This window comes from Salvelinus fontinalis, chromosome 31, assembly GCF_029448725.1.
Source record: "Salvelinus fontinalis isolate EN_2023a chromosome 31, ASM2944872v1, whole genome shotgun sequence".
Lineage (NCBI taxonomy): Eukaryota > Metazoa > Chordata > Actinopteri > Salmoniformes > Salmonidae > Salvelinus > Salvelinus fontinalis.
This window is the reverse complement of record NC_074695.1, coordinates 5,825,330-5,845,151: the sequence shown is the minus strand read 5'-3', so window position 1 is coordinate 5,845,151 and position 19,822 is coordinate 5,825,330. Positions and strand designations below refer to the sequence as shown.

Here is a 19,822-nt window from a genome sequence, read left to right as displayed (position 1 = left end):
GCCCCTGAGGAGACACTCCTGGGGTCGCCCCTGTGTAGACACCCCTGGGGTCGCCTCTGAGGAGACACTCCTGGGGTCGCCCCTGAGGAGACACTCCTGGGGTCGCCCCTGAGGAGACATCCCTGGGGTCGCCCCTGTGTAGACACCCCTGGCGTCTTCTCTGAGGAGACACTCCTGGGGTCGCCCCTGAGGAGACACCCCTGGGGTCGCCCCTGAGGAGACACTCCTGGGGTCGCCCCTGAGGAGACACCCCTGGGGTCGCCCCTGAGGAGACACTCCTGGGGTCGCCCCTGTGTAGACACCCCTGGGGTTGCCCCTGAGGAGACACTCCTGGGGTCGCCCCTGTGTAGACACCCCTGGGGTTGCCCCTGAGGAGACACTCCTGGGGTCGCCCCTGAGGAGACACTCCTGGGGTCGCCCCTGAGGAGACACCCCTGGGGTCGCCCCTGAGGAGACACCCCTGGGGTCGCCCCTGAGGAGACACCCCTGGGGTCGCCTCTGAGGAGACATCCCTGGGGTCGCCCATGTGTAGACACCCCTGGGGTCGCCCCTGAGGAGACACTCCAGGGGTCGCCCCTGTCGAGACACCCCTGGGGTCGCCCCTGAGGAGACACTCCTGGGGTCGCCCCTGTGTAGACACCCCTGGGGTCGCCTCTAAGGAGACATCCCTGGGGTCGCCCCTGAGGAGACATCCCTGGGGTCGCCCCTGAGGAGACATCCCTGGGGTCGCCCCTGTGGAGACACCCCTGGGGTTGCCTCTGAGGAGACACCCCTGGGGTCGCCCCTGAGGAGACATCCCTGGGGTCGCCCCTGAGGAGACATCCCTGGGGTCGCCCCTGTGTAGACACCCCTGGGGTCACCTCTGAGGAGACATCCCTGGGGTCTCCCCTGAGGAGACATCCCTGGGGTCGCCCCTGTGGAGACACCCCTGGGGTCGCCTCTGAGGAGACACCCCTGGGGTCGCCTCTGAGGAGACACCCCTGTGGTCGCCCCTGAGGAGACATCCCTGGGGTCGCCCCTGTGTAGACACCCCTGGGGTCGCCTCTGAGGAGACATCCCTGGGGTCGCTCCTGAGGAGACATCCCTGGGGTCGCCCCTGTGTAGACACCCCTGGGGTCGCCCCTGAGGAGACACTCCTGGGGTCGCCCCTGTGTAGACACCCCTGGGGTCGCCTCTGAGGAGACACTCCTGGGGTCGCTCCTGAGGAGACACTCCTGGGGTCGCCCCTGAGGAGACACTCCTGGGGTCGCCCCTGAGGAGACATCCCTGGGGTCGCCCCTGTGTAGACACCCCTGGGGTCGCCTCTGAGGAGACACTCCTGGGGTCGCCTCTGAGGAGACACTCCTGGGGTCGCCCCTGAGGAGACACCCCTGGGGTCGCCCCTGAGGAGACACTCCTGGGGTCGCCCCTGAGGAGACACCCCTGGGGTCGCCCCTGAGGAGACACTCCTGGGGTCGCCCCTGTGTAGACACCCCTGGGGTTGCCCCTGAGGAGACACTCCTGGGGTCGCCCCTGTCGAGACACCCCTGGGGTCGCCCCTGAGGAGACACTCCTGGGGTCGCCCCTGAGGAGACACTCCTGGGGTCGCCCCTGTGGAGACACCCCTGGGGTCGCCTCTGAGGAGACACCCCTGGGGTCGCCTCTGAGGAGACACCCCTGTGGTCGCCCCTGAGGAGACATCCCTGGGGTCGCCCCTGTGTAGACACCCCTGGGGTCGCCTCTGAGGAGACATCCCTGGGGTCGCTCCTGAGGAGACATCCCTGGGGTCGCCCCTGTGTAGACACCCCTGGGGTCGCCCCTGAGGAGACACTCCTGGGGTCGCCCCTGTGTAGACACCCCTGGGGTCGCCTCTGAGGAGACACTCCTGGGGTCGCCCCTGAGGAGACACTCCTGGGGTCGCCCCTGAGGAGACACTCCTGGGGTCGCCCCTGAGGAGACATCCCTGGGGTCGCCCCTGTGTAGACACCCCTGGGGTCGCCTCTGAGGAGACACTCCTGGGGTCGCCTCTGAGGAGACACTCCTGGGGTCGCCCCTGAGGAGACACCCCTGGGGTCGCCCCTGAGGAGACACTCCTGGGGTCGCCCCTGAGGAGACACCCCTGGGGTCGCCCCTGAGGAGACACTCCTGGGGTCGCCCCTGTGTAGACACCCCTGGGGTTGCCCCTGAGGAGACACTCCTGGGGTCGCCCCTGTCGAGACACCCCTGGGGTCGCCCCTGAGGAGACACTCCTGGGGTCGCCCCTGAGGAGACACCCCTGGGGTCGCCCCTGAGGAGACACCCCTGGGGTCGCCCCTGAGGAGACACCCCTGGGGTCGCCTCTGAGGAGACATCCCTGGGGTCGCCCATGTGTAGACACCCCTGGGGTCGCCCCTGAGGAGACACTCCTGGGGTCGCCCCTGTGTAGACACCCCTGGGGTCGCCTCTGAGGAGACACCCCTGGGGTCGCCCCTGAGGAGACACTCCTGGGGTCGCCCCTGTCGAGACACCCCTGGGGTCGCCTCTGAGGAGACACCCCTGGGGTCGCCCCTGTGGAGACACCCCCGGGGTCGCCCCTGTGGAGACACCCCTGGGGTCGCCCCTGTGTTAATAAGAGTCAGTGTGGAGGGGGTGGTGTTGCCAATCCTCACAACCTGTGTCTATCAAGATGTCTAGGATCAAATCAAATGTATTTATAAAGTCCTTCGTACATCAGCTAATATCTCGAAGTGCTGTACAGAAACCCAGCCTCAAACCCCAAACAGCAAGCAATGCAGGTGTAGACGCACGGTGGCTAGGAAAAACTCCCTAGATAGGCCAGAACCTAGGAAGAAACCTAGAGAGGAACCAGGCTAAGAGGGTTGGCCAGTCTTCTTCTGGCTGTGCATTTGCAGAGGGTAGTGTCCAGACCCAGAGCTCTGAGCTTGGTGATGACCTTGGAGGGAAACAAGAGTGTTGAATGCTGCACTGTAGTCAATGAACAACATTCTCACATAGGTGTTCCTCGTGTCCAGATGTGTTACGGCCGTGTGAATAGCGATGGAAATGGCATCTTCAGTGGATCTGTTGGAATGGGTGCAGTGTGCCTGGCATGCTGGCCTTGATGTGGGCCATGACCAGCCTCTCGATGCACTTCATGATGCCCTGTGAGAGTGCGATGGGGCAATAGTAATTTGGGCATGCCACTTCTGTTTTTCTCTTGGGTACTGGGACGATGGTGGTGTCTCCTTGAAGTAGGTTGGGACTTTAGCTTGGGACAGCGACAGGTTAAAGATGCCTGAGAAGAGGCCTCCATCTGGTCACGCACTGAGGACGTGGCAATGGATGTCTTCACTCTTTTGAGCGTTTTCCCTCACGTCAGCCTCGAAGAGCAAAAGCACTTGGTCGTTGCCCGGAGCAACAAGTCTTCCTGGATGGCTCGGTATTGTCTACCTCGAAGCGAGTATAGAATGTTTTACATACTTCTCATAGAAAAACAATGAAACATACTGAATGTCGTAAATATACTAATGATTTCTTCAATTATTTAACAGATAAAAATAAATACAACTTGAAATCAGAAGAAAAGAGCAAAGACTGGATGAAGTAAATTGTTTATTTAATCTTTTAACCTTTCAGTGATACCCATCCCGGATCCGGGATCCTCCTCATCAAAAAGCTGACTAGCATAGCCTAGCCTAACGGGACAGGGATATCATATAATATAATTTTCATGAAATCACAAGTCCAATACAGCAAATGAAAGATAAACATCTTGTGAATCCAGCCATCATTTCCCATTTTTAAAATGTTTTACAGCGAAAACACAATATGTATTTCTATTAGCTAACCACAATAGCCAAAGACTCAACTGCATATTTTCACCATGTTTCTACCGCATAGGTAGCTATCACAAAACCGACCAAATAGAGATATAATTAGTCAATAACCAAGAAACAACTTCATCAGATGGCAGTCTTATAACATGTTATACAATACATTTATGTTTTGTTCGAAAAATGTGCATATTTGAGGTATAAATCATAGTTTTACATTGCAGCTACCATCACAAATAGCACCAAAGCAGCTAGAATAATTACAAACGGCCTCGTACTCTATTCTAGATCATACAATATGCATATTATTATTACTATTGGATAGAAAACACTCAAGTTTCTAAAACTGTTTGAATTATATCTGTGAGTAAAACAGAACTTACTTGGCAGCAAACTTCCAGATAGGAAGTGAAAATTCTGAAAATGGGGCTCTGTTTCAGGGCCTGCCTATTCAACTGGCTTATATTTATCGATATACATGCACTTCATACTAGATGTCAACAGGCAGTGGAAGGTGGAATGGGGTGTCTAGCTTGAAGCTGTTCAGGGTCCTGTTGGTACCAGACTTGCTGCATCGGTACCACTTGCCGTGTGGAAGCTAGAGTCTTTGACCATTTTTAGGGCCTTCCTCTGACACCGCCTGGTATAGAGGTGGTGTATGGCAGGTAGCTTGGCCCCAGTGATGTGGTCAGATGCCAAGCAGTTGCCGTATCAAGCGGTGATGCAGCCAGTCAAGATGCTCTCGATGGTGCAGCTGTAGACCTTTTTGAGGGTCTGAGGGCCGATGCCTCCTGAGGGGAAAGAGGTGATGTTGTGCCTTCTTCACGACTGTGTTGGTGCGTGTGGACCATGACAATTCCTTAGTAATGTGGATACCGAGGAACTTGAAGCTCTTGTCCCGCTCCAGTCTGTCATGCCACAATCTGTTTCAGCCGTCCTTGTTATTGTCTCTACCCCCTCCAGGTGTCGCTTATTTTCCCCAGTGTATTTATCCCTGTGTTTCCTGTCTCTCTGTGCCAGTTCGTCTTGTATGTTTAGTCAAGTCAACCAGCGTGTTTTTCCCGTACTCCTTTTGCTATTCTCTTTTTTCTAGTCCTCCCGGTTTTGACCCTTGCCTGTTTCTGGACTCTATACCCGCCTGCCTGACCATTCTGCCTTGACCACGAGCCTGTCTGCCACTCTGTACCTCCTGGACTCCGATCTGGTTTTGACCTTTTGCCTGTCCACGACCATTCTCTTGCCTACCCCTTTGGATTATTATACATTGTAAGACTCCAACCATCTGCCTCCTGTCTCTGCATCTCTGTCTTGCCTTGTGCCTTGATACAATCGTCAGGTTAATAAATCTGAGAGACCAAACACATTCTAAAGAGACCCAGAACATTTTTCTAAATAGATATTTCCTACAGCTGAGTGACCAGACATCAGGTTAGTACAGCTCAAAGACGAGACACATTCTGAGGAGACCCGAACAAATAAAAAAATCTGTTATAAATTACCAGACAGTCATTGGTGTACCATTGTAAACCGATAAAGGTATGTATAGAAGTTAAATATTTTTTCATTTGCAGTCAACTCTTTTTAATATTTAACTTAATTTGGTTGAAAAAAATAACATTCGGAAAGTATACAGACCCCTTGACTATTTCAAAATGTTGTTACATGACAGCCTTCTAAAATGTAATAAATCATTTTTCCCCCTCATCAATCTACACACAATAGCACAGAATGACGAAGCACATTTATTTAAAAAAAAACTGAAATATTACATTTACATAAGTATTCAGACCCTTTACTCAGTACTTTGTTGAAGGACCTTTGGCAGGTATTACAGCCTCAAGTCTTCTTGGGTATGACGCTACAAGCTCTGCAGATCCTCTCAAGCTCTGTCAGGTTGGATGGGGAGCGTCGCTGTACAGCTATTTTCAGGTCTCTCCAGACATATTTGATTTTGGTTCAAGTCCGGGCTCTGGCTGGACCACCCAAGGATATTCAGAGACTTGTCCTGAAGCCACACCTGCGTTATCTTGGCTGTGTGCTTAGTGTCATTGTCCAGTTGGAAGGTGAACATTCGCCCCCAGTATGAGGTCCTGAGCACTCTGGAGCAGGTTTTCTTTGAGGATCTCTCTGTACTTTGCTCCGTGCATCTTTCCCCTCAATCCTTCTCATAGTCAGAGTCCTTTAGGTGCCTTTTGGCAAACTCCAAGCAGGCTGTCATGTGCCTTTTACTGAGGAGTGGCTTCCATCTGGCCACTCTACCATAAAGGTCTGATTGGTGGAGTGCTGCAGAGACGGTTGTCCTTCTGGAAGGTTCTGCCATATCCACAGAGGAACTCTGGAGCTCTGTCAGAGTCACCACCGAGTTCGTGGTCACCTCCCTGACCAAGGCCCTTCACAGATTGCTCAGTTTGGCCGGGCGGCCAGTTCTAGGACAAATCTTGGTGCTTCCAAACTACTTCTATGTAAGAATGATGGTGGCTACTGTGTTCTTGGGGACCTTCAATGCTGTAGACATTTTTTGGTACCCTTCCCCAGATCTGTGCCTTGACACAATCCTGTCTCGCAGCTCTACGGACAATTCCTTCGACCTCATGGCTTGTTTTTTCTCTGACATGCACTGTCAACTGTGGGACCTTATATAGACAGGTGTGTGCCTTTCCAAATCATGTCCAATCAATTGAATTTACCACAGGTGGACTCCAATCAAGTTGTAGAAACATCTCAAGGATGATCAATGGAAACAGAATGCACCTGAGCTCAATTTCGAGTCTCATAACTTAACTTCTGTTTGGTCTGAATACTTATGTAAATGCGATATTTCTGTTTAAAATTTTTAATACATTTGCAAAAATGTCTAAAAACCTGTTTATCGTCGTCATTATTGGGCATATTGTGTGTTGATTGATGACGAAGAAAATGTATTTTCGAACAAAGCGTAACAATGACACATAAAAAAATTTTGGACAAAAGGGAAGGGGTCTGAATACTTTCCGAATGCACTTTATCTACTATAGTTTTTGACACGATTTCCATTGAGATATAATTGGCATTAAAGAGATAAAATACTTTGGTCATTAGTTGGGTTACCATGGAGTGTTATAGTACCTGAAGACAAGGAGTTTCTAAGACTCTCTTTCTTCTCCCACGCCAATGTAATGAGCTTCTCTAGTCTCCAACTCTCACACACTTTTTTTCTGAGCAGCTGAAACATGCAGCAACAGGTCATATTCGCCCACACAGAAGTGAGGGAGATTGATAAGTAATTAACTTAGTATATCTTCCTCAGTCATTCATTATAGACACAGACACAGACACAGACACAGACACACAGACACACAGACACACAGACACACAGACACACAGACACACAGACACACACACAGACACACACACACACACACACACACACACACACACACACGTCTATCTCTGCGTCTGAAACTCACTGAAGTTATTGTGTTCATGATGCAACCTTCACGTCACTGGAATGAATGACAACATTATAATCAAAAAGTTGTGTTCGTGAGCTCTTTAACCCTTTAATCGTCTCAAGTCAAGGAGATGTGTCCAGTTAGAGCAGCTTGTCATCTCAGAGGAGACAGGAGAGCAGAACTTGACCAATCACAGCGGAGACAGAAGAAGAGAGCAAAACTTGACCAATCACAGCGGAGACAGAAGAGGAGAGCAGATTGTGACCAATCACAGCAAAGACAGAAGGAGAGAGCAGAATGTGACCAATCACAGCGGAGACAGAAGAAGAGAGCAGATCGTGACCAATCACAGCAAAGACAGAAGAAGAGAGCAGATCGTGACCAATCACAGCGGAGACAGAAGAAGAGAGCAGATCGTGACCAATCACAGCGGAGACAGAAGAAGAGAGGGTGACTCTTTCTGGTGAGATCAAGTTGTGCTAACATCTATGCACAGCAGGTAGGTCGTTGAAGCTGAACCTGTTGCCAAAAGTTCGCCAGTTCGAATCCTGTTCTGAGCGCTAGAACAAAAGGCTGATATTAACCTGGTGACTGAAGGGCCACTGGGTTCATATCCACAAAACAATCTGCTACTGTTGGACCCTTGAGCAAGGCTCTTAACCCCACAACATTCTCTCCATCCAGAGATGCAGCTTGACTCTGTACTCTGGTGTGTCTGTGTGGGGGGGGGGGGGGGTAATTTCACATAATTCCTGTGCCGTTGGCTTGGACACACACACACACACACGCACACACACACACACACACACACACACACACACACACATTACAACCTAATGATGAGGAAAAACCAAGCATTCGCCAGGAGCATGGATTCCGTGGCTGCTTTCGAAATGGCACCCTATTCCCTATATAGTGCACTTCATTTAACCAGAGTAGTGCACTTCATTAGTGTGCTACTGTATACAGGGAATAGGGTGCCATTTGGGACACAGGGGTAAGTAAATTGACATTCATTAAATGCTGTGGTAAACTCTGGGAAAGCAAAAACTACATGACAAGTCTGTAGTTTAATAGGAGGGTAATTTAACTCCAGAGTGAGGAGAGAGAGACGAAACAATCAGAGAAGCGAACGTCTGACCGTCTGGACAATTCTTAATATTTCCCTTTAATCAGCGGTAGTCTGGTGCAATTACACACTCGGTGCACTAATAGTGCTGTGATCATCGGTAGTCAATTTAATGAGGATTTCGACAGCAGTATGGCTGCATCATTAACTGTGGAAGTACGGCTGCATCATTAACTGTGGAAGTACGGCTGCATCAATAGCTGGGGAGGTACTGCTGCGTCAATAGCTGGGGAGGTACTGCTGCGTCAATAGCTGGGGAGGTACTGCTGCGTCAATAGCTGGGGAGGTACTGCTGCGTCAATAGCTGGGGAGGTACTGCTGCGTCAATAGCTGGGGAGGTACTGCTGCGTCAATAGCTGGGGAGGTACTGCTGCGTCAATAGCTGGGGAGGTATTGCTGCGTCAATAGCTGGGGAGGTACTGCTGCGTCAATAGCTGGGGAGGTACTGCTGCGTCAATAGCTGGGGAGGTACTGCTGCTTCATTGAAAAGCCTATTACTACAGTATATTCACAATAGCACCATGGAGATATTTTCCATATCCAAAATCTTCAAATTACATTGAATATCATGGAACTGAAGGATTTTGTGCGCCAGCAAACCGGGCCTAGTAGACTGTGATTTCAACTAGCTAACCCGGGTAACGTTCAAGTGAAAAACATCTGAGCCATGCGATTTTTGAAAATAAATTTCATTGGCCTGACGGGCTAGTTTGGCACATGATCAGGCTAGCAGGCTAGCGGTAATTTCCATCCCTGAATATCATATACAGTACAGACAATGGTAGTTGTAGGTAAGACAAAAGAGTGTGGTGATCATTGAAGAATTAAATGTCATTTGTGTTTTGAATATCAATAAGACAACGATGCATAGAGGGACTCACTAGAATGAAATGGACGTGTCTGTGTACGGGATCTCCTTGGAGTTTCATGGTGACGGTGAGTCATTAGACGAAAGACAAATATTTGACCGGTCATTCCATTAATTCGCTGCCTTTTGAAAAGTGTAACTTGGTCAATTTCATTGATTTTCACCTATTGTTAACATTCTGTCATAAAGAGCACATGTTCAAATTAATTAAAAAAATAAAACAACATGTTTTCTCATGTCAAGATATTAAATTTAAAAAACTATAGTACCAAATATAGTATTAGTATTTTTTTATTTATTATGGATCCTCATTAGTTCCTGTTAAGGAAGCGGCTACTCTTCCTGGGGTTTGTTAAGGATCCCCATTAGTTCCTGCCAAGGCAGCAGCTACTCTTCTTGGGGTTTATTATGGATCCTCATTAGTTCCTGTTAAGGCAGCAGCTACTCTCCCTGGGGTTTATTATGGATCCCCATTAGTTCCTGCCAAGGCAGCAGCTACTCTTCCTGGGGTTTATTATGGATCCCCATTAGTTCCTGCCAAGGCAGCAGCTACTCTTCTTGGGGTTTATTATGGATCCTCATTAGTTCCTGTTAAGGCAGCAGCTACTCTCCCTGGGGTTTATTATGGATCCTCATTAGTTCCTGTCAATGCAGCAGCTACTCTTCCTGGGGTTTATTATGGATCCCCATTAGTTCCTGCCAAGGCAACAGCTACTCTTCTTGGGGTTTATTATGGATCCTCATTAGTTCCTGTTAAGGCAGCAGCTACTCTCCCTGGGGTTTATTATGGATCCTCATTAGTTCCTGCCAAGGCAGCAGCTACTCTTCCTGGGGTTTATTATGGATCCCCATTAGTTCCTGCCAAGGCAGCAGCTACTCTTCTTGGGGTTTATTATGGATCCTCATTCGTTCCTGTTAAGGCAGCAGCTACTCTCCCTGGGGTTTATTATGGATCCTCATTAGTTCCTGCCAAGGCAGCAGCTACTCTTCCTGGGGTTTATTATGGATCCCCATTAGTTCCTGCCAAGGCAGCAGCTACTCTTCCTGGGGTTTATTATGGATCCTCATTAGTTCCTGCCAAGGCAGCAGCTACTCTTCCTGGGGTTTATTATGGATCCCCATTAGTTCCTGCCAAGGCAGCAGCTACTCTTCCTGGGGTTTGTTATGGATCCTCATTAGTTCCTGCCAAGGCAGCAGCTACTCTTTCTGGGGTTTGTTATGGATCCTCATTGGTTCCTGCCAAGGCAGCAGCTACTCTTCCTGGGGTTTATTATGGATCCTCATTGGTTCCTGCCAAGGCAGCAGCTACTCTTCCTGGGGTTTGCTAAGGATCCTCATTGGTTCCTGCCAAGGCAGCAGCTACTCTTCCTGGGGTTTACTATGGATCCTCATTGGTTCCTGCCAAGGCAGCAGCTACTCTTCCTGGGGTTTATTATGGATCCTCATTGGTTCCTGCCAAGGCAGCAGCTACTCTTCCTGGGGTTTATTATGGATCCTCATTGGTTCCTGCCAAGGCAGCAGCTACTCTTCCTGGGGTTTATTATGGATCCCCATTAGTTCCTGCCAAGGCAGCAGCTACTCTTCCTGGGGTTTATTATGGATCCCCATTAGTTCCTGTCAAGGCAGCAGCTACTCTTCCTGAGGTTTATTATGGATCCCCATTAGTTCCTGTCAAGGCAGCAGCTACTCTTCCTGGGGTTTATTATGGATCCTCATTGGTTCCTGCCAAGGCAGCAGCTACTCTTCCTGGGGTTTGTTAAGGATCCTCATTGGTTCCTGCCAAGGCAGCAGCTACTCTTCCTGGGGTTTATTATGGATCCCCATTAGTTCCTGCCAAGGCAGCAGCTACTCTTCCTGGGGTTTATTATGGATCCCTATTAGTTCCTGTCAAGGCAGCAGCTACTCTTCCTGAGGTTTATTATGGATCCCCATTAGTTCCTGTCAAGGCAGCAGCTACTCTTCCTGGGGTTTATTATGGATCCTCATTGGTTCCTGCCAAGGCAGCAGCTACTCTTCCTGGGGTTTGTTAAGGATCCTCATTGGTTCCTGCCAAGGCAGCAGCTACTCTTCCTGGGGTTTATTATGGATCCCCATTGGTTCCTGCCAAGGCAGCAGCTACTCTTCCTGGGGTTTATTATGGATCCCATTAGTTCCTGCCAAGGCAGCAGCTACTCTTCCTGGGGTTTATTATGGATCCTCATTGGTTCCTGCCAAGGCAGCAGCTACTCTTCCTGGGGTTTATTATGGATCCCCATTAGTTCCTGCCAAGGCAGCAGCTACTCTTCCTGGGGTTTGTTAAGGATCCTCATTGGTTCCTGCCAAGGCAGCAGCTACTCTTCCTGGGGTTTATTATGGATCCTCATTGGTTCCTGCCAAGGCAGCAGCTACTCTTCCTGGGGTTTGTTAAGGATCCTCATTGGTTCCTGCCAAGGCAGCAGCTACTCTTCCTGGGGTTTATTATGGATCCCCATTAGTTCCTGCCAAGGCAGCAGCTACTCTTCCTGGGGTTTATTATGGATCCCCATTAGTTCCTGTCAAGGCAGCAGCTACTCTTCCTGGGGTTTATTATGGATCCTCATTGGTTCCTGCCATGGCAGCAGCTACTCTTCCTGGGGAGCCGCATGTTAAGGCAGATATATACAATTTAAAATGTGACATGACATTGCATTTCATAACACTTTTCACAACACATTAAGTGTGTTCCCTCAGGCGACTACCCTACTACCACAAATCTACAATACAAAACCCATGTGGACGAGTGCGTTATCATGCGTGTGTCTGTGCCTGTGTGTCTCTCTTCACAGTCCCCGCTGTTCCATAAGGTGTATTTTTATCTGTTTTTTAAATCTGATTCTACTGCTTGGATCAGTTACTTGATGTGGAATAGAGTTCCATGTAGTCATGGCTCTATGTAGTACTGTGCACCTCCCGTAGTCTGTTCTGGACTTGGGGACTGTGAAGAGACCTCTGGTGGCATGTCTTGTGGGGTATGCATGGGTGTCTGAACTGTGTGCCAGTAGTTTAAACAGACAGCTTGTGTATTCAGTATGTCAATACCTCTCACAAATACAAGTAGTGATGAAGTCAATCTCTCCTCTTCCTTGAGCCAGGAGAGATTTTCATGCATATTAATGCTTGCTCTCTGTGTACATCCAAGGGCCAGCCGTGCTGTTCTGTTCTGAGCCAATTGTACTTTTCCCTAAGTCCCTCTTCGTGGCACCTGACCACACGACTGAACAGTAGTCAAGGTGTGACAAAACTAGGGCCTGTAGGACCTGCCTTTGACAGACTTCTTCCCATCTTAGCTACTGTTGTATCAACATGTTTTGACCAAGACGGTTTACAATCCAGGGTTACTCCAAGCAGTTTAGTCACCTCAACTTGCTCAATGTCCACATTATTCATTGCAAGATTTAGTTGAGGTTCAGGGTTTAGTGAACGATTCGTCCCAAATACAATGCTTTTTGTTTTAGACATATTTAGAGCTCACTTATTTCTTGCCACCCATTCTGAAACCAAACCTCTTTGTTAAGTGCTGCAGTCATTTCAGTCTCTGTAGTAGCTGATGTGTATAGTGTTGAGTCATCGGCATACATAGACACACTGACTTTACTCAATTCCTGATTATGTTGGAGAGGCTTCCATTAAAGAACACCGTCTGTGTTCTGTTAGACAGGTAACTCTGTATCCATATTATAGCAGGGGGTGTAAAGCCATAACACAATATAGCGAGGGGGTGTAAAGCCATAACACAATATAGCGAGGGGGTGTAAAGCCATAACACAATATAGCGAGGGGGTGTAAAGCCATAACACAATATAGCGAGGGGGTGTAAAGCCATAACACATTATAGCAGGGGGTGTAAAGCCATAACACATTATAGCAGGGGGTGTAAAGCCATAACACAATATAGCGAGGGGGTGTAAAGCCATAACACAATATAGCGAGGGGGTGTAAAGCCATAACACATTATAGCAGGGGGTGTAAAGCCATAACACATTATAGCAGGGGGTGTAAAGCCATAACACATTATAGCAGGGGGTGTAAAGCCATAACACATTATAGCAGGGGGTGTAAAGCCATAACACATTATAGCAGGGGGTGTAAAGCCATAACACATTATAGCAGGGGGTGTAAAGCCATAACACATTATAGCAGGGGGTGTAAAGCCATAACACATTATAGCAGGGGGTGTAAAGCCATAACACATTATAGCAGGGGGTGTAAAGCCATAACACATTATAGCAGGGGGTGTAAATCCATAACACATTATAGCAGGGGGTGTAAAACCATAACACATACGTTTTTCCAGCAGCAGACTACGATCGATAACGTCAAATGACGCACTGAAGTCTAACAAAACAGGGTTGACGATTTCTTCTTAAATCAGCCATAAATCCCCGAGTGGCAAAGCCTGCTTTGTGTAACAGGGAGTGGCAAAGCCCGCTTTGTGTAACAGGGAGTGGCAAAGTCTGCTTTGTGTAACAGCGAGTGGCAAAGTCTGCTTTGTGTAACAGGGAGTGGCAATCGAACGCAAGCTTCACAAATGTTTTTAAATAAAATAGTTTTTAAAAAATGAACAGAACAGGAAATGGGCAGAAAGAGTAAATCCAGTATACATTATTTTAGACTATTAGATATTCTCTTTTTTTTCTTTCTTTTTTTGTCAATTTTATTTCCCATATTAAAACGAGAGTTCAGTTCACGTAACACGGTTGACCTTAGCATGAAGGACAGACGTAAATGAATCACTAAATCACAGGAAATGTATAATTGTCTTCAGACAGTACTTGTCAAAAGCAATAAACTAACTAGGACTTTACAGTGATGGTGAAAGTTCTGAGAAAAGGTTTGTATTAAGTGGGTTAAAATCCTAAGTGACACAGGGTTATCACAGAGACATGTAAAAATTCAGCATTTTGGCACTTTAGCAAGCAATTATTCATATTAAAAAATCTGGTTTATTGAATTCTCTATGTAGTCTAAATTAAAGGGCACTTCATTTAAATATAACAGGCTTTTAAAAATTCAGTACCGGTGCACAATTTCTACTTAAAGTATCAAAAGGGACGCAAAAGGCACTATTTATTTGTGAAACGACCCAGATGTCGGGATAAGGAAGTACTTCAAATGAACAGACACGCAGGATGCTCCCAATTACCACCTTTTACTGACAACATATCGACATAACACGAACCTTCGTCAGGTTAAAATGATGATTCCTTAGCCAGCATCGAGTCTAACCTTTAAAAATACATTTCTTTAAAGAAGAAAAGGCTTTTTTTTGTGCATGTTTTGGAAGGTACTTGTACCATTTTACAGATATTGTGAGATGATTCAGGAAAAATCATCCCTCATCCTCTCCCAGAAAACAACTAGTTGTCCTTTTTAAACACACCAATACATTTCAAGGACGCAATAACTACCTTCTCGGGCTGAGAAAACAGAAATCTCATGTAAACATGAGCTCTCAACACTACAAACTGCTGTCAAACAGGCTCACGTTTCTGGTTGAGTGACTTTTATATTGAGTAAATGTTTTGAGTAAATGTTTTTCTCTACAGACAAACAACACAGCAACATAGTCCAAAAAATTGTTTGTTTACGTAAGTAGTAGCCCACAGGCCATTTACTTGTGTCTGTCAGCAGCTAGTAGACACACGGTCAACAGGGCCACCTGCTGGTGGCGTGATGGTATTAATGGAGAAAGGGGTTCTGTTAGGGGCAGGGAGAGGCGAACCATCGGGGCGGCCCAGGCAGACACGGGCCAGGACGTATTTCCTGTACATACCTGTATTAATAAGGAGACAGATGGGACAGTGTTAGCTTCGGCTTTCGGAAAGTCTTCAATAAGATCTCTTATCTCTTTAGAGATTAAAAAACGGAGATGGTTACAGACAGGGTTGCGATATTCCATTAACTTTCCCAGAATTCCCAGGTTTTCCAGAAATCGCAGTTGGGAAATTCCCAGAATCAGGAGGGAATTAACAGGAAATCCAGAATCCTTCAACCAGGAGTTCTAGAAAACATGGTATTTTTTTTGCAAAAGTTACCGTAACTTCACAAGCTTACAGAGCACTATGGGTACAGTAGTACATCATGCTACAATAAAAAAATGGGCTCCCCCGAGTGGTGCAGTGGTCTAAGGCACTGCACCACAGGGTTTGGGTTTGGGTAGGCCGTCATTGTAAATAAGAATTTGTTCTTAACTGACTTGCCTAGTTAAATAAAGGTTAAATAAAAAATACCCAAGAAGAAGACGACCACTGCGACCACTGCAACCCAGAGGCTTTTCAAAACAATATCCTTGACGACCGTGCTGCCGTACAGGTCCTCATCCTCTTTCACCACGATGATGTTACCATGGGAATCCTCATCCCCATCGTCCCACCGAGCCAGAGCAGAGGGGAAGTCCAGTCTGAGAGCCTCAGGAGGGAGCACCTGGATGGAAAGAATAGAAGGAAAAAATTATATAAGCAGATCTTTTCTCTCTAGGGCAGTCTCCAAGCTGGATTTGAACGGTTCAATGAAAGCTGAGGGGAGGACGGCTCATAATAATGTCTGGAACGGAGAGAATGGAATGGCAACGACATGTGTTTGATGTTTTAAAACCATTCCACTGATTCCACTACAGACCTTACCATAAGCCCATCCTCCCCAACCTCCTTTGCGTCGGAGATATAATTACAGTATGAGGGACAACATTTTTAAATCAACTTTTGTTTTAAATTTTGCCAAGGCTCTTATCCAGAGTGACTTATAATCCATGCATTCAGCTAAGGTTAGGAAGGTCAAAACACACCTTAAATCAAACACAGATAACATTATTATTTATTTATTTCAAACAGTATTTTTCATTCCAGGTCTGGATAGAATACAATGTCTCCCACCTTGAGCCCCAGGTAGAGTCTCTTGACCCTGCGGTAATCAGTGTCCTGTACATCACAGCGGTATGTCCCAGCGTCCTCCTCCCTCACCTAGGTTGACGATAATCATGTTAGGACTATGTTCTAGTCACATGAGGAAGCTTTAGAAAAAATAAATGGAACCATCGCCATTGCTAACTACAATCGCCGTTGCTAACTACAATCGCCGTTGCTAACTACAATCGCCGTTGCTAACTACAATCGCCGTTGCTAACTACAATCGCCGTTGCTAACTACAATCGCCGTTGCTAACTACAATCGCCGTTGCTAACTACAATCGCCGTTGCTAACTACAATCGCCGTTGCTAACTACAATCGCCGTTGCTAACTACAATCGCCGTTGCTAACTACAATCGTTGCTTCCATCAGTTTAGAATTCTTCTGCATTCTCGCAAAGAGTTCTGGGATTTTTTAACCCTCTTGACTTAACCTTGACTTCAACCTAGCTTACTCACGGGGTCCAGGACTAGCCGGTCTAGCCTGGGGGCGTCCCAGCGTCCCAGCAGAGAGTCGTCGGTGGTCACCACCCCCCGGGCGTAGCGCCACGATACCCGGAAGGAGAAGCGACCCATGGCCTCCATCACCTCACCCAGACAGTCCAGCTCCAACCGCTGACCAGCAAGCACAGTGACAGTCTGGAGAAGAGGAGTACAAGAGGAGGAAGGGGGAGGAGTAGGAGGTGGTAGAGGAAGAGGAAGAGGTAAAGGAAGAGGAGGAGGTAGAGGAAGAGGAGGAAAAGAGGTAGAGGAAGAGGAGGAGGTAGATGAGGATGAGGAGGTAGAGGGGAGGAGGAGAAGAGGAAGACGAGGAGAAGAGGAAGAGGAGGAGGAAGAGGAGGAGGTAGAGAAAGAGGAGGAGGTAGAGGGGAGGATAAGAAGAGGAAGAGGAGGAGAAGAGGAAGAGGAAGAGGAAGAGGAGGTAGAGGAAGAGGAGTACAAGAGGAGGAAGGGGGAGGAGTAGGAGGAGATAGAGGGGAGGAGGAGGTAGAGGAAGAGGAGGAGGTATAGGAAGAGGAAGAGGAAGAGGAGGAGAAGAGGAAGAGGAGGAGGTAGAGGAAGATGAGGAGGTAGAGGAAGAAGGGGAGGTAGAGGAAGAGGATGAGGTAGAGGGGAGGAGGAGAAGAGGAAGAGGAGGAGTAGAGGAAGAGGAGGAGGTAGAGGGGAGGAGGAGAAGAGGAAGATGAGGACGTAGAGGAGGAAGTAGAGGAAGAGGAGGAGGTAGAGGAAGAGGAGGAGGTAGAGGAAAAGGAGGAGGTAGATGAGGATGAGGAGGTAGAGGGGAGGAGGTGAAGAGGAAGAGGAGGAGGAAGATGAGGAGGTAGAGGAAGAGGAGGAGGTAGAGGGGAGGAGGAGAAGAGGAGGAGAAGAGGAAGAGGAGGAGGAAGAGGAGGAGGTAGAGGAAGAAGAGGAGATAGAGGAAGAAGGGGAGGTAGAGGAAGAGGACGAGGTAGAGGGGAGGAGGAGAAGAGGAAGAGGAGAAGAAGAGGAAGAGGAGAAGAAGAGGAAGAGGAGGAGGTAGAGGGGAGGAGGAGAAGAGGAAGAGGAGGAGAAGAGGAAGATGAGGAGGTAGAGGAGGAAGTAGAGGACGAAGAGGAGGTAGAGGAAGAGGTAGAGGAAAAGGAGGAGGTAGAGGAAGAGGAGGAGAAGAGGAAGAGGAGGTAGGGGAAGAGGAGGAGGAAAAGGAGGAGGTAGAAGAAGAGGAGGAGAAGAGGAAGAGGAGGAGGGAGAGGAAGAGGAGGAGAAGAGAAGAGAAAGAGGAGGTAGAGGAAGAGGAGGAGGTAGAGGGGAGGAGGAGAAGAGGAAGAGGAGGAGAAGAGGAAGAGGAGGACATGTACTTCAAGGGGACAACCACAGGAGAAACTGATGCCAGAAACCCTCCAACTGTCAGCTCTCTACACATCAGCATTTCCTGTCAGACCTGGAATTCCTCCCTCGACTACATGGACAATACTTGGTAGGTGATTGGAAAGTCATTTTGTCAGGAACATACGCAGCACATACATCTTTTATGTGACAATAGACCAGGACAGTAGACCAGGACAATAGACCAGTACAATAGACCAGGACAATAGACCAGGACAATAGACCAGGACAATAGACCAGTACAACATACCAGGACGATAGACCAGGACAATAGACCAGGACAACAGACCAGGACAATAGACCAGGACAACAGACCTGGACAGTAGACCAGGACAATAGACCAGGACAGTAGACCAGGACAATAGACCAGGACAATAGACCAGGGCAACAGACCAGGACAGTAGACCAGGACAATAGACCAGGACAATAGACCAGGACAATAGACCAGGACAACAGACCAGGACAACAGACCAGGACAATAGACCAGGACAGAAGCCCAGGACATTAGACCAGGACAATAGACCAGGACAATAGACCAGGATTACACAATAGACCAGGACAATAGACCAGGACAATAGACCAGGACAATAGACCAGGACAACAGACCAGGACAATAGACCAGGACAATAGACCAGGACAATAGACCAGGACAATAGACCAGGACAACAGACCAGGACAATAGACCAGGACAATAGACCAGGACAATAGACCAGGACAATAGACCAGGACAACAGACCAGGACAATAGACCAGGACAATAGACCAGGACAATAGACCAGGACAATAGACCAGGACAACATACCAGGACAATAGACCAGGACAATAGACCAGGACAATAGACCAGGACAACATACCAGGACAATAGACCAGGACAATAGACCAGGACAATAGACCAGGACAATAGACCAGGACAATAGACCAGGACAATAGACCAGGACAACAGACCAGGACAATAGACCAGGACAATAGACCAGGACAGTAGACCAGGACAATAGACCAGGACAATAGACCAGGACAATAGACCAGGACAATAGACCAGGACAGTAGACCAGGACAATAGACCAGGACAACACAATAACATCAGTGACTTATTTCCATTGTGGTCCCTATGTATTATTATTTGTGAAAAAACATTTACGGCGAGATTATTCACCTGCAGACCACACTGCCAGGAGTCCACACAGCGGACCTTCCGGACATGGCAGTCCTTCTCCTCCCCGACCTGGCCCTCTCTCAGTGGGCACAGCTCCTGGGTGCGCAGGCCCACACCGCAGGTGGTGCTGCAGGGAGAGTTGTGTATGATGACCTCTGCTGGAACGGCCTTCAAGTCCTCCAGGTCAGCAAGGGACAGGGGGTTAGGGGTAGGGCTGGACAAGCAGAGGAGGAAGGACCAGGAGACGAGGGACATGGACAGACCCCAACTCCCCATCTCTGTGTCTCTGTATCTGTCTCTATAAATTACTGCACTGTGTGGAGTGAATAAGGGAAGATACTGTTATTTTAAAGTGATCTATTTCAATGAATTATCCATCCATAATTCTAAAATGGAACAGCTTACAATCCATTCCGTTATTGTGACATCACAACATCGTGGAAGTTCTGGAACTTTGAATGGAAAGAAATTTAAGAGCTTCAGAGTGACAGTAGACATAGGGTGTTTGTCTGCCACCTAGTGTTCATAACCTGTAATGCCATGACCCATGGGTCAGAACGTCTCTTAAACACTGAGTTTAGAAAAACATTAGGAACACCTGCTCTTTCCATGACATAGACTGACCAGGTGAATCCAGGTGAAAGCTATGATCCCTTATTGATG

General features: G+C 48.2%; 1 protein-coding gene across 1 annotated transcript; it reads right to left on the bottom strand.

Moving 5' to 3' along the window:
* Nucleotides 1-14,155: 14,155 nt before the first annotated feature.
* On the bottom strand, nt 14,156-19,497 carry tmem81 (transmembrane protein 81). The gene is made up of 5 exons (XM_055891011.1): nt 19,160-19,497; nt 16,601-16,780; nt 16,110-16,196; nt 15,468-15,660; nt 14,156-15,010 (listed from the first exon to the last, which is right to left on the bottom strand). The coding sequence occupies exons 1-5, from the start codon at nt 19,433-19,435 to the stop codon at nt 14,862-14,864; spliced, it is 885 nt and encodes a 294-aa protein (XP_055746986.1). The 5' UTR covers nt 19,436-19,497; the 3' UTR covers nt 14,156-14,861.
* Between the last annotated feature and the right edge of the window lie 325 nt (nt 19,498-19,822).